At 42.1% G+C, this 14,448-nt stretch overlaps 1 protein-coding gene across 7 annotated transcripts in view; it reads right to left on the reverse strand.

The window, feature by feature from the left end:
* Window positions 1–14,349, reverse strand: part of TECPR1 (tectonin beta-propeller repeat containing 1) — a 26,228-nt gene extending 11,879 nt beyond the window's left edge. Inside the window, exons 1-13 of one of the 7 annotated variants that reach the window (XM_027469291.3) lie at window positions 14,106–14,349; window positions 12,595–12,646; window positions 10,797–11,029; window positions 8,923–9,105; window positions 8,294–8,416; window positions 7,468–7,593; window positions 5,991–6,165; window positions 5,793–5,893; window positions 4,450–4,551; window positions 3,918–4,063; window positions 2,560–3,083; window positions 1,578–1,723; window positions 477–632 (exon numbers count right to left, since the gene is read on the reverse strand). In XM_027469291.3, the coding sequence (XP_027325092.2) occupies window positions 477–632; window positions 1,578–1,723; window positions 2,560–3,083; window positions 3,918–4,063; window positions 4,450–4,551; window positions 5,793–5,893; window positions 5,991–6,165; window positions 7,468–7,593; window positions 8,294–8,416; window positions 8,923–9,105; window positions 10,797–11,027 (2,013 nt within the window). In that variant the 5' untranslated portion in view covers window positions 11,028–11,029; window positions 12,595–12,646; window positions 14,106–14,349. The other 6 variants (XM_072023776.1, XM_027469289.3, XM_027469290.3 and 3 more) reach the window with 6 other exon arrangements.
* Between the last annotated feature and the right edge of the window lie 99 nt (window positions 14,350–14,448).

Here is a 14,448-nt window from a genome sequence, read left to right on the forward strand (position 1 = left end):
CCTCAGTGCTAGCATTTTTGCACTTCAAGACTATGAACAAGGCATTGCTGCCAAGGGTAGCAAAGAATCAATTCTTGGTGCAGAAGGAATGTTGTTCCTTACGTGGGGCCCAGTATCCAGGCCTGCACAACCTCTGGTTCATGTTGCCGGTATGCATCAACCCTATTTGTGCAGACCCTAGCCAGCTAAGCTTGGTTCTTTCTTCATAGCCAGGAATGTTTTGAACTTCCAAAGGCAATCCTAATTAGTGCAAAGCTGATGGTTTAAGCAATGTGGATGCTTGCTGAGTGGGCGTTTCTGAAAGAGCATTAACAAAGCTTAGAAAAGCCTGCAATTCACTATTACCCTGGGCTACATTTGAATTGGTTCCCAAAACAACAGCTTATCATAATTTGCCTTCCCTAAAAATCTTTTTCTCATTCATAGGTTGTCTTTTGCCATACACAACACTGTTGGGGGTCTTGAGCTGGACACACCTTTTTCTCCTCATGATACATGTAATAGATGAACAGGATGCTGTCGCGCATTCCGTCACTCCCAGTGAACTGCTCAAGTGCCACTCGCACATCCATCCATTTATGAGGCTTCCAATTTCTCCACCATTGCAACATCCCAGTTTTAACCCAAACTGACTGCAATGCAAACACAAATTTTCAAAAGTAAGGAAACCGCATGACTCTTCTTTCTTCCAAGCATTATTTCTTGTGACCACAAGAAATCTCTGCTGTAGGTCTGTAAGGTCTGTATCATATCAGTTACTTCTGACACAGAGTACACCAGTATTCAGAAAGCTGAAGACAAAATGAAAACTGACAAAACTGGATAGAAAGGCACTGGAATGCCATGTGTACATCAGTGTTAACATTTGACTTCTGCAAAGAATGCAATAGCACACAGATACTACTTCTTTAACACAATTTCTGTTCCAATTTTGAAAGATTTTGACATAATCCTTAAACTGAACTCCCTCCACATAAACTGAACTAAAGCCCTGGACTCCAAGTGTTTTTAATTAAATGAATTGCAGACTTGGCAATTGGCATTTGGTAATTATCCATGAAGGGACCAAAACCATGAATGAATCTGAAAAGAGACCAGGAGCTGATATTTAAGTGCTGTTACTGATATTATCACCACTGATTAATTTATGCAAGTTATGTTGATCACCTAAGGCTCACAGAGAAGAAAAGTTCACCTATGTGAGTCACCGTTTCAATTAAGGAGCCTCATCCTGTAGTGGAATAATTCTTACAATATTCCACTGTTGCAAATGTTTCTCTGAATTTGAGGTTTCAATATATGAAATAACAGCTGACCAATGCTTCAGTTGCTCCTACACAAAACTATCAGCTAACGTTTTTAGATGAAGATTGCTAGTCCATGTTTAATAAGCCACCAGTTTCCCACAGGGTGCCCAGACAGTGATACTCCAAGAAAGCTGTCACAGACAGAAATAAGGAAGAGAATAAAAAGCTAACAGCTAAGTTCAGATGAGTACATCAGAACTGTACCACTGATGCCTAGTACTGACAGATCTACGTGCTCACAAGACAGAGGTAGGTATCCTCGTTGCTTACCTGCTCAACAGCCTGTTCATAGTGCCTGAAATTCTCCAGCTCCCGCTTTGTCCTTTCACTGAGCTGCTGAAAAATTTGCTTTCGCCATGCTGCTGTCTGTGCTGGAGTGATAGACAGAGAAAGAGACTGCACGGAGGACGACAAACCTACAACAGAAGCAAAACCAACACCTATCAGTGAGCTTTGAAATACAGTCCTGTGAAAAAAGTATCATGATACTGCTTTAAACGCTGGACCGAATCAACCCAGTCTAACAAAATTTGCTAATTAACGCTTTGAAATCAGTGTATTAAAGCCAAGCATTGTAAATAATGCATCGGAATGGAACTGCTATATGATTATATTGAATCTTTCAATGCTGTAACTTTATACAAATGGGACTTAGCACTGAACTGCAAGATATTTAGATAATACAATGCATTAAGAGTTATGCTGTTAGTAAGTACCTGGACGCCACAGCTCATGGTCTATTTTTAAAATATGGTTATACTCCACTGTCTTTCAAAAATGTAAATTCCAGCCTCATCCAGGTATCATTGGGGCTCACATCCACAATGCCCCTCAGTAACTTCAGTCTTACCCTTACCTCAGCAGGAATGGTAGTGGCAAGGTGGTATTTGTGGCATCGGCATCTCTTAAGAGAGCCTTTTTCACTGCTTCTACTTACTGTTCAGTGGTATTAGGGGTTTAGCCTGAAGTTGCAGTTTCAGTGCCATTAAAAAAAAAAAAAAGATGCAGTTCCAGCACACTGATTATTTTATAAAATTCTTACAGAAACTCCTTTATCACCTTTACACTTACATATCTCAATCCCAAAGTGCTTTACAGTTAAATACATGCAGCACTATGCTCAGACACGGAGCGTAACAACGAACTTCAGGAAGAGCAGTAATCAGAAGTTTTGTGCCAAGGTTTTGTTTAAAACAAAAACCAAACACATTATTTTTTTTTAAGAATACTGACTAATTGAAATTGGAAGTACCTGAGGAGACAGTGAACCATTTCAGTGGGCTGTGCAAATCCACAAGGCAGCCTCCCCCAGACACCCAGGCCCACAGCGGGTGCTCATCAGCTCCGTACTGCTCCTCAGCTCCCACCGAGAACATGCCAAGGGAAGACAGGCTGGACGTTTCTGCAAAGGTGTTGACAGAGAGGACTGGATGCTTCTGAGCCTCCTTTAAGTCAATGTTTGTCCACTGCAGTTCTGCAGAAGGATTTGGGTTTGTAGACTTAAGGCTTTCAAGATTAGATTTCTTATTACCAGTTGAAGCAACATTGGCTTCTCCTTGATCAGAGTCCAGAGGATCCACAGTCAAATTTGCACATATTTCTGCTGTCTGATTGCCTGCACTGCTACCACTGCCACTGGCTGCAGCTCCCATCGGGGGAGTGTTGGCAAGGTACGTGGGGATGCTTGGAAGATCTGTGTCAGAGGAAGTGTCTGCATCACCAGGAATGACCGCGTTTGTTTGGTTCTGAATATCATCAGTAAAGAAACAGCCAGCACTGAAGGACAAATAGATAATTCATTAACTATAATTCAAAACATTATAAATTAACACAGGCCTGAGACCACAGACAGGCAGAAATTGTCGGAGTGTTGCAGCTTTAGGAGAGAAACAGCACACTTCCTTTTAAAGGTCAAAATCTATCATTAAGAAAAAAGAGTCCAACATGGATTTAAGAGGAGATCTCATTGATCTTTGTAAAAAATTATGGGTGTTGGCTATCAACAACTCCAAGAAAAACACTGAAGCAACATCCCATTTTTGGGATATGAAATAATAGATTTTTTTTTTTAAGCCCATTATTAACTTTGTGCTTTTTGTCTTAGCTAAAGAGGTCTTCTACTCAGAGCACTCTGACTTAAGTAGCTTCTGTAGCATGCCGGCTGCATTGTCATGTCTTGCACAGCCAACAGCAAGCAGTCAGCAGGGAGTTACTGGTCTAATCTCTCAGGAAAGAAACGTACAGTGATGCACTGGAGAAGGATAATCACTAAGTGAAGCTGACACTCCTTCATGTTACTTCACAGGTAACATTTAATCTTTTTAGAGACCAGCTCCAGATAGGGATAATAAAGGCCAGAAGAACACACAGTGCTGGAAGCATGCAATGAATTCCAAAGTAGGAGCGTCAGCTTCTGACTGCAGCAACTGCTGCTTATTGTTAATTTCAATGGCAAAAAAGCAAATGCCTTTTTTGGCATGCCTAATGGTTAGAGATGCCTTCCCTGCTCTTCCCTGTCTGTACCACTTGAACATACAGAATGTACAGAAGTATGTCCTAGCACTGAAACTCCTGGCATATAGAGTCTCAAGCAGGTATTTTACTGCGCACCTGAGCAGACTTGTTGAGCTCCCAGTCTGAGATCTGTCACTCTCTCGGCCGCATACAATTGCTTTCCACGTCTTCCCACTGAGCTCACTTGGTGTGACACCTTGGCGAAAGTAGATTGCTCTGTCATCACAGCCAATTCCCCAGACCTAGGGAAGGAAAGGGCTTGGTGAAGGAAATGGCATGGAATGCAGGAAAAGAGCATGTACAAAAAGGTGCAGTGGTGGAAAATTCAGTGCAAAAACCCGACAGACTCAGCATTTTCCCTTTCTGTTTTTCTTTACTGCTGATACTGTAGATGCAATATGAAATTCAGTACCATCAAGAGAAGCCTGAACCTGAATGTCTGACATGAGAGACAGGCTGACTGTTGTATTCTGGTGAGGAATGCAGCCATGCCTTCTTTCCTAGCAGTTCAAGCACATGGATCTCTTGCTCAGCTGTCCATATCGGCACTGCTGACAGTTCACACGTGAATACTATCTGCACAAACAGGAACACAAATAACCTCACAACTGGTATACAGGTGTCTTACCTGATTATTTAAGCCTACGTTTACCATCATCATGTCTCCAACCATTTCAATCCAGCTTGTTCCACAAGGATTATGTGAATTCACACCTCTTCTAAACCATACCTACAACAACAAAAGTCTGTAGTTTGCATCTTCTGTATAAGCAGGTAGACAGCTGGAATTTAATTTCTTTAGTGGATTAGTCTTAATCTCCAATACTGACTATGGCATTGCCTTGAGAAGTCACTTACCTCCATGTTCATTTGTTTTAATCAGGTGAAGATAAAATAATTCTTTTAATAGTAACCAGACAATGTGTCTTTATGACCAACTAAAGCCTGAAGAGCCCACAAGGACACATCATGCTATGACTTTCTGTGACAGAGTTAGTTTCTCAGCCATTGGGAAAATATTTGCTATTACATGTCAACTGTAGGCTATTTTTGGTGACTCTAAATCAACTTCCAAACAGTGTTGCTGTGAAGCTGAGCTGACAGAGGGAACTGACAAAGGGATTTTTTTTAACTGGTACTGCTCTTTAAATTGTCTTAGATTAGTTTTTACCAATGAGAAAGTGTCTGTGGGCTGGGTACCTGGAAAATCTTCCAGTTATGCATCTATATTTAGGATATGGTCTTATAATGACAAGTAGCTACTTTAGAACTTGTTGGTTGAAACATGTAACAGACTGTGTACTTGACTACCTTTGACAAACCTGAAGGAAAACCTACTAGCTTATTTACATTTATTATAGTGGTTTTAGGGGCAGATGGAGCAGGCTGGACAGTCAGTTGCCATGGCTCAGCTGACAAGCAGTAACTCATTAAACCAGTGTAACTCAATTACTTAAAACAGCTTAAAATGTTTGAATTACTTAAAACACATACGCTTATCCCAAAATAAATGCCCAAAGGGAGAGAGTTACACCAATGATGTAACTACCTTGATTTGAATCACTTCCTCGTGTAAAGAAGCCCATAAGCCACACAGCCTATGAGGAATCTCATTCATATTATCCATCTTATTCTTAAATTGTCTGTGATGTCAAAGTAAGAATCTTGAACTGTTACAATGTCTTAGTGTTTGAAATCAAACACATTTTCTTCCCAAACAGAATTAATCCCTGTTTTTGGATTCAATATGAAGGGATTCATTGAAGGGAATATTGAAGTTGCACGCAAGTACGTACATATATATCATAAACCACAGCATATTCCCGTAACAACATGGGGACTGGAATTGCCCAAACCATGCGTATAGGGAGTCCAAATCATTGACATTTCCTACAAAAGTTACATGCCCATTTCAGAAAAGCAGATTAAAAAAGGGAGAAAAAAACAGAACCAGAGCATAACACCTCTTACCTTCCGATCTTTTGTAACGCACCACACCACATCAACTCCCACAGAGACGTGCATAATCCCATTTTCAGAGCTTGGGGACTCCACAATACTCCAGGAAATTCCTGCAAGAAACAAAGCCCAGAAGCCATTGTAGGTTATTTCCTTATGCAACATTTCAAAAATCAAAGAGGTTTCATGCTAAATGTAACAACACTTCACCTTGAGGGTTATTCCTATCAATTCCTTCTCTCACAATAGCTTGCCCTTCCCAAAGAGTTGCCCAGAGGAGGTCATACGGTCCACAGCTGATCTGTACAACTTCACCAGGAGTGGTGATTAAGGACCACATGGAACCTTCTGGATTGTGATGGCACACGTTTTCTCTGTACCACACCTACACAAATTAAAAAAAAAAAAAAAACAAAACACAAAACTTACAAAATACTACTACAACAATGAAGCTATTCAGAGAAGCACGATGACATCCTGATGAAAGAACAGTCCTCCTTTGACAACAGTTGTTTGGTTTTTTTTAATGCAGTGTTTGCACTGGCTGTTAGAAGTATTTTTTGATGTCAATTATGCTGTTGAAGACTATTTCCTTATGTACTAAGGGAGGAGGTGTTTTTACAGATTAGCTTTTATCATGGACTTGAATCTGGATTGGGCACGTGACCTGTTGCTACAAGTCCTGTGTATATTTCAACATTAAAAGCAAAACAAAACACTTTGTTATATCTCAAGGCATGTTAAAAACAAACAAAAAAAAATACAAAACAAGAATGAACAAATAAACAAGAAAACAAACAAGAAAATGTTCCTGTTAGTTGAGAGCCCAACCTTGCTTTCACTGAACAGAGCTTGCCACAACATGGGTAAAAATTCCATTCTCTGCGCAGCCTGCAGTGACATCCTGGCTATCTACCAGTCATGCTCCGACTGCCTGCATGATTTTTTTCACTCCAGTCAAAACAGGAAGGTCAAAGAAAGCATCCTGTGGTGATCATACAAGTGCTCCAAAAGATGACTGTGGCATGCTAAATCATCAGTTTTAGAAATACATTCTTCCTCTAGAGACTTTTACTTTGAGAAATGAAAGCATTTTATAATGTCAGTCAAGTAAGCCTGCAGAGTGGGATGCGAGTCAGTTATTACAGGGAAGCCTGAGGCACAGGGAATTTCATTTTAAACAATTTAACCAAGATTGCTTGCCTCCCCAGGCAGTGTCAAGTGCAAGTGCAGTCTCAGGCTACCTGTTACAATTACTACATTCTTTCTTGTGAGACCACAAGTTAGAAATTGTCTAGAGACAAAGGAAGGCTACTCAGATGATGCTCTAAGAATAAAGGAAGGAAAGCAAGAAGCTATCTCTACAGTACTGAGCAGAAGATGAGAAGCATTACAGTGGGCCTAAAACCAGAAACAAAACAACAACAAAAGAAACAACAAAAGAAAGATGTATAGTTTTCAAAGGAGAATAAATTCAAAACTTTCCACAGTTGGATTGCGTATTGCCAAGTCTGAAGACTCAATCAGTAACCTCAAATCTCTCGATCCTAGAGAATTTTAGTAAGGAGCAGGCCTGCCTGCACAAGCAGTGTAGTTCCTTACCATAACAAACATGCCTTGCTTTAAAAGTACGTAACTCCTTTTCAGTAGTAATTTATATTAGAAAATGTATGGAATGTGCACGTACCCTTCCTTGCAAAGAAACCGCCCACACTGATAAACGGCCAAGAGGCTCATCAGTGATTTCCCATCCTCCAATTGAGATGTCATTGAAAGGGTCTGGCAGCTGATCCGGATCATCCTGTGATACGATCTGGAGCAAACAGAGGGAAGACTGAGAACAGAAAAGACGCTGCAAATGGATAGGCCATTTTGCTGGTGGCTTAACTTGCTTTCTGCAGGTTAGTTTTAGTATCGCTTCTAAAGAGGCTAAGCATGGAGCTTCTTTCTCTCATTGAAGGCTGCTATATATAAAGGGCGGGGAAACACTGCTGAAGCAGCATGAAAAAGTCTTTGTTTCAGTCCCAAACTAAAGGAAAGTTTTGCTCACAGAACATTCCAAACAGATGTTCTTTGAGTTGGAAAGCCAGAACATCTCAATTTTTGCACATTCTCAAAATGGAGCAACATTTATTAAATAGCAGTTATTTATACAGATAAAGGACACAGCTGGTTAAATGATGTTAAGCAGGTGCCATCTCAAAAGAGATTTGTCAATAACCAAAGGAACTTCAAAAGTTAGCAAGAAATTTGCAGAGGATTTGAACATCTATCTATCTCCAACCAACTGCATTAACATGAGATTTGGTACCTTATTACCACAAGTTTCTAAGAAAAATCCCAGCTTTCCATTTAGGCTTGCAAGAATTACAAGGTTGGAAGTCAAGGAATAGAAGTCTAACCTCCAGAGCAGCAATAATCAACTATAAGTGCAAGGGAATTTATTTTTATTTAAAAAACAAAACAAAACAAAAAAACAATAGTTTAATTAATATTAAAAAGATATCCAGAACCTTTGCCCAAATATCCCGTGATTTGTATCTCCTGTATCTGATCCATCTCCTGCGTCTCACACAAGAATTCCATTTCTTATCCTTTGTGTAGGTGCTGGGGAAGTCTATGGCATAAGTCCAGCCCTGCAAACAGAGGTTTTCTATTGTGAAAAACTGGACCAAGGAAAAGCTTGAAGTCTTAACTCAGAATGATTCTGCACAAGAGTCATTCCTAACAGTACAGGCTACTGTGCATGTCTTAACAGCCTGATTAACAGACGAGCTAATTCTGTGAATGATTTATGAATCATGTCCTAATTCCTCTGCATGACATATACAGAACAAACAAGATACAGTAAAGCGCTTTGCTTTCTTCATAGTACGTTTTTAAATAGCAGCAATACGAAGTTGGCAGCATTTCTTGGCCTAATCCAAAGAGAAAAAACAACTCCTATGGACTTCAAAAGCCTTCAGACAAGATCCTTGCTTGTGTTGTGTTATAGCTGAGCTATTTCCCAGAAAGAAGGAGCTATGGGAAGTTAAGAGGTACCTTTTATTTTTACAGACCTTTTGCCATTTTATAAAAGTGCCTTTTATTTTACAGACTAAGGATTCCCAGAATAGATCTCTTTTTGGTATTGTTCACCTACCCCTTTCTCTGTTGGTTCCCCTCCAATATTTTCATCCACATACCAGTCAGACTCCCACTCCCAGTGTGGTGAAGGCAGTGTGAAACTATCAAGCTGCTGATGTTTTAGCCCGCTCACATCACTCCACTGCCAGCGGTCACTGGGCAATAATTTCTCACAAAAGCCACCAACTGGATTCCAGCGCTGCCAGAAATAATAATAAAAATGTTGTATTTGAGATCACATCACCTCATTGGACATCTACAGAGCCCTAGTGAGTCATAAATTATACCTTTTTATTTTTTTCTGCAGTAGAAGAGGAATAATTCTTGGGGTGAATGAGCAAGTGGTCATGCTGTAGGTCCCCAGCTAATATGGTCTTTGGTAGAAGCTGTTTTAAAGTATCACAGAAGGACTGACTGCAGAGCTAGTCCCAACCAAGCAAATTTCAACTACATAAATAGGAATGATGGATGATATAGTTTACTACTTACAGTGCATTTTTCTTTGGTGATGTATGGCACCATGATATTGAAGCATTAGGATAACTCCTGTGTAGATAGCTTTGGGATTTCTAAGGTATCTCACGTGAGACAGGTGACTAACACATGGCCTACACTAGGAAAACACCATAGTTTCAACACCAGAAACTATGTAAAGACAACTACATCAATGAATCTTCCTGTATCATATCTTACTGATTTTTTTTTCCTAAATCAGTTATAGGACAAGTAACTTGCTAGGCTCTTCACCAATGCAGTTGTGGTTTTTCTTTTTTTCCGCCTCAGTTTTACCTGCTATAGAAACACTGGCAAGACTGGTTAGGTAATACTGTCCTGCATTTTAGGGCATATGAGAAATTAGTTGTTTAATTACATTGCTGTTATGCAAAATATTACTTTTTCTTACTAAGAATTTTACTAAACTGCTTTGCACATTGTCTGTAAACTACTTGAGTTTAATTCTGTTCTCTTGCACAGTATTTCCTTTTGTAGTTCCTAGTGTTTTGTTTTCCATTTTTTCATAGGCTAGAACAAACAAAACAAAAGTTTTAAAATAACAAACCAAATCGATTTTCAAGTTTTGCATTTTTTAAAGTACATGCATATTTACTTAGTAAAATGAACATTCTTAAATGGACAGAAACTTGTATCAATGTTAAATAATGTATTAAATTAGTTTGTTCTATCTTCACCCATGTAGATAGTTAATGTATTTTCTCAACTTAGATTTATCCTGTTACCCCTTAGAAAGCAGGGAAATATGTTGAAGAGAATTATTCTGTTTTATCTCTCAAATAACTTTTGGTGAAGTTAAAAACAAAATAGATAAATTTACTTAAAAACATTGTTAAAAACATTCTTTTGATGTATCTTACATAGAAAAGATCATCTTAATAACACTTCTATACAAAAAAGAAAATCTGGAAATGTACTTTAATGGAGAGTTAATGCTTTTACTAGAGAATTCCTTGATACATTTAAAAATAGTATTTCAAAGAATTAATTCTTAAGAATTCTTTGAAACATTACAAAAAAAAGTATTTTGTAAGAATAGTGTGTTTTTGTTGCCTGTTACATTGGACAATTTCTTAAGGAAACTGTTTTTCACCAAGGAAAGGAGCACATCAGGTGGAATGGGTGAAACAGCTTGCATGAAGGATGCTGCAGTGCACGCTGTTCCTTTAGCAAGAGCCAGAAAGTATAGCCTTCCTTTGGGAATTAAAATATTAAAATAATAACCTATTCAATGCATATATACTCTTCAGAAACATGAGGTAAAAAATGAAAAATAAAACCAAACAATCAATCTGTGAAAAAAAACTACAGAGACAGCTAATCTAAGGATTTGCTTTCTGAAGAACATACAGCAGAGGCATGTGTAGTGTTCCATACCTGATTTTCATAGGTCTCTTCCTGGTATCTAATAGGAACATCACCCGAGAACACGTAGGTGTATACTTGATGATCGCAGGCTATTCCCCAGCAGCACTGCTTGACAGCAGAGACCCGTTTGAATTCCAGCTGTGTATCCTTACAGAGCTCCCAGTGCTGGCCAACGGTGGACAGAGTGTAAACCCTCCCAAAAATGTCAACAGCCCACAGAAGGGAACTGGACATGGCCATGTCTGAAAGGCAAAAAGGAGGTATTAATGGAAATGACAGTTATAAAAAATGGATCTCAAACCTACAGTTCTGCTCGGAGCCAGCACCATTCAAACTAAAGAGAAAATTAAAGAACGGTCTTTTATAAACAGCCCATGTGAAGCTGACAGCCAAATCTCTTTGAGTCAGAGCCACACATTTATACACCTTACAACAGTCTGAAAAGTCTTGTGAAAGACCTTGCTAGTGCCGCTCTTGTCCATCCTACAGGACCTCGCAATGTTAATAGAACAGTTTTGGCAGGCTGAGGACAGAAGCCAACAGCAAACTGAGACACACTGATGAAGCAGCACGGAGTGTTTCATAGCAGAAGGCTTCGCTCTCCAGAGCTGGTCATGCCATACACACTGCTCATCTCAGCTGCACAAAACCACGGTGTCTCATGGAACCTCCTCCTCAGCCTCATCTTGCCATCTACCAACGCAGTGCACTTGCCATCTACCAACACAAGTGCAAGGGAAAGAATGCAAACTGAGAATTCTCCATAAACATGCATATAGTTTTAGTCCATGGACATCTCATGCCTACAGATAGATATTTCAGGCGCTACTGCTATCAGGAAACCTCTTTCCAAAGCATGCTGGTGACCACTCTGGGATCTAATATTTATTTAATATACATAGGTGCGATATTTATTTAAGTATACACAGAGCACTGTTTGACAGCAGAGAATTGTTTGAGTTCCATTCCAGTTTTATCACTTAAGTAGCTGCTATTTTCTGGGCACTGAAGCTCTCCTCTAAATAGAGGGGTCAGCATTTTCTTTGAGGTAGGTGTAGGCCAGTCCTTTCAGAAATCAAGAAAAGATAGCTTATTTCTGCCAGTTGCTCTCTGGATGCCATTAAAACCAACAAGTTTCAGTTGCTCTGTATGTGCGATAAAACTAGTGATGAGTATTTTGAACTTTGCCTCCAGTTCTATAAATATGTAGTGTGGGACCAGGAAGGTAAAGGTAAAATGGAGAAGTCACAGCCAAACCAGTGAAACGTGGCTTAGTCACCGTGGAACGTCACTTCTCCATGGTCAAGCAGCAACTTTGCTTTCAACAGATGAGCCTGAGGAGGCTCGCCTGCCTGCTTTCTGACAGGTAATTAGCAGAGATGTGGGGGGACTCATTTGTACCTTGTGCTTGAATGCCGGAAAGAATCAATGCACATCTGAAAACAGCTAAGCCAGTATCATGACCTGCATGGTAAATGCACAGGTAATCCCTGGGAGGATGCTTCTGAAGGCAGGAGGAACACAAAGTCCCATCTTCTGCTGTGCTGGAATTCTTTTATTCCTAGTGCTGTTGCTGCTAAGTACCTACAAAACTGGGTCCATCAAGGAAAAAAATGGTAACAGTGGGAAGAAAATTTGCAGTAGTTGAGAATGAGTGAAAGCCAGGGGAGGTCACAGAGAAAAATTCTCCTGCTAGTTGTGGCAGCATAACTACGACGAATCCTCTGGTTTGGGCTTCTTGGTTTTGTTGTTGTTGTTGCTGGGAGTATCAACACTCTGTGCTTTATCCCAGCTCAGCAGTACAAACCTTGAGAAGTTAGCCTTGCAGGACAATCTTCCTGGGAATCTTCATTTCAGCTCTCACAGGAAAACAAAGATAATTTTGTGTTAGGAAATAGAGGTGAGAAATAGGGCATGTATAACTGGCTTCACTCTTGGATCAGCCATTTACCTTCTTTATCTGCATTTTATATTGGTAAAAAGAGGTTAGTACGGAAAGGCAAAATGTGGAAATATGCAATGGAAAAAAGCGAGGATGAGGCAAAAATTATGTATCACTGGGAAAACAAAGCCCACGAAAATAAGCCTGTCGGTGTAAGCATTGAAAATTCTGCAGAACAGTCTGTAATGGAGAAAAATATGCTTTTAATGCTGAGCAACCAGAATGCCAGCAAGTCTGGAGTAAAGGAAGCATTATGGATAATGCAATGAAGAGATCCACAGTCAGATAATAAAGTGATGCCTGCCTGTATTAAAGATGGGCAGGTATACAAATGAAGTATACCTGAGGTATACCTGAAGTATACCCAGGCCTGGGTCTGGAAAGACAGTCCAGGCAGACAGACAAGTGCCTGGAACAGTTCAGAAATAGGCAGTGGAATTTTCAGATATCTCTAAAATGATGAAGTTAGGAAGAATATAAATGGATATGGATGGGATGGAATTAAACTAATCTGAGAAGATGCAACCGAATTAAAATATTCAAGGCAGCTGAAATAAGCGAGTTTCCGGATATTCTTTCCTTTGATCTTATCAGACCGTTTAGAGAATAACAGGATGTGAGAATGCATTTGGGGTTATTGACTACCTTTAAGAACTGCATTTAGGCCCCTTTGTGCTGGCAGCGCTGCAGAAGATTACAGCAAACGCTGCTGGGCTCTCGAGGCCGCTCCGTGCCGCTGCCTCATGCCGCTGCCCGCACACCTTGCCCGGCAGGCTCGGGGCGCAGCAGGGCCAGACCCCAGCGCTGCGTTCCCCTCACCCCTCAACATCTCCAGGCCGCTTCTGGTACAAGCGGAGCTATCCCAGCGCAGAAGGCACGCTACTCCGATGGACAGGGCGTGCTGCGGGATGAAATTCCCCACTGCCTGCCCTAACACCCACTGCCAGCGAGCTCGAGAAGAAAAGCCCCGTTACCAAGCCGGGAGAGCTCCTCGAGGGACAGCGCTTCAGGGGTGGGCTCGGCGGCGGCTGACAGCAGGGCTGCACCCACCGGCACCCTGAGGCGACGGCAACCCGCCGGAGGGACACGGGCTGCCGGGGACCCGCACGGCTCCCCGGGGCACCGCTGCGGCTTCTCCACGCTTCCCCCCGCGGCCTCGGGGCCGGCGCCCGCCGCTCCCCGCCCGGTCCGGGGCGAGCCCCTCACCTGCCTCCCGCCGGCCTGCCCCGCTCCCCGCTCCCCGCCGCCTGCAGGAGCCGCCCGGCCCCGTCCGGCCCTGCCCCGCGGGGCGGTGACACCGCACTCCCTCTGCCCGCGCCCCGCCGCCATTACGCGGCCCCGCGGGGGCCCTCCGGGCCGGTCCAGGCGGCGCTTACCGGGAACGGCGGCCCGGGGGCAGGTGGCAGCGGCCCTCCCTGCTCAGCGCTGCCCGCCCGCCGCGGCGCTGCCGCCTCCCTGCCCAGGCGCCTGCGTGCCCGGCCCCGCCGCTGCCATCCCGCCCGCTCGCCTACAGCGAGCCGGAAAATGCAGGGCGACAGACGACAGCTTCCATCGGCTGTCGGAGCTGCCAGGCAGGAAGGCTGCACGCAGAGATCATTTCCTGGCTTCGCCCAAAGATAGCAGCGAAGGAGGATGAAAAGGCAGGCATCTGCTTCAGGCCTTTCTCACAGGGAACCGGCAGATCTGCTGTGAGCCCACCCAAGGGGTTAGCTGCTGGCT

The sequence above is a fragment of the Anas platyrhynchos genome, chromosome 15, assembly GCF_047663525.1.
Source record: "Anas platyrhynchos isolate ZD024472 breed Pekin duck chromosome 15, IASCAAS_PekinDuck_T2T, whole genome shotgun sequence".
NCBI lineage: Eukaryota > Metazoa > Chordata > Aves > Anseriformes > Anatidae > Anas > Anas platyrhynchos.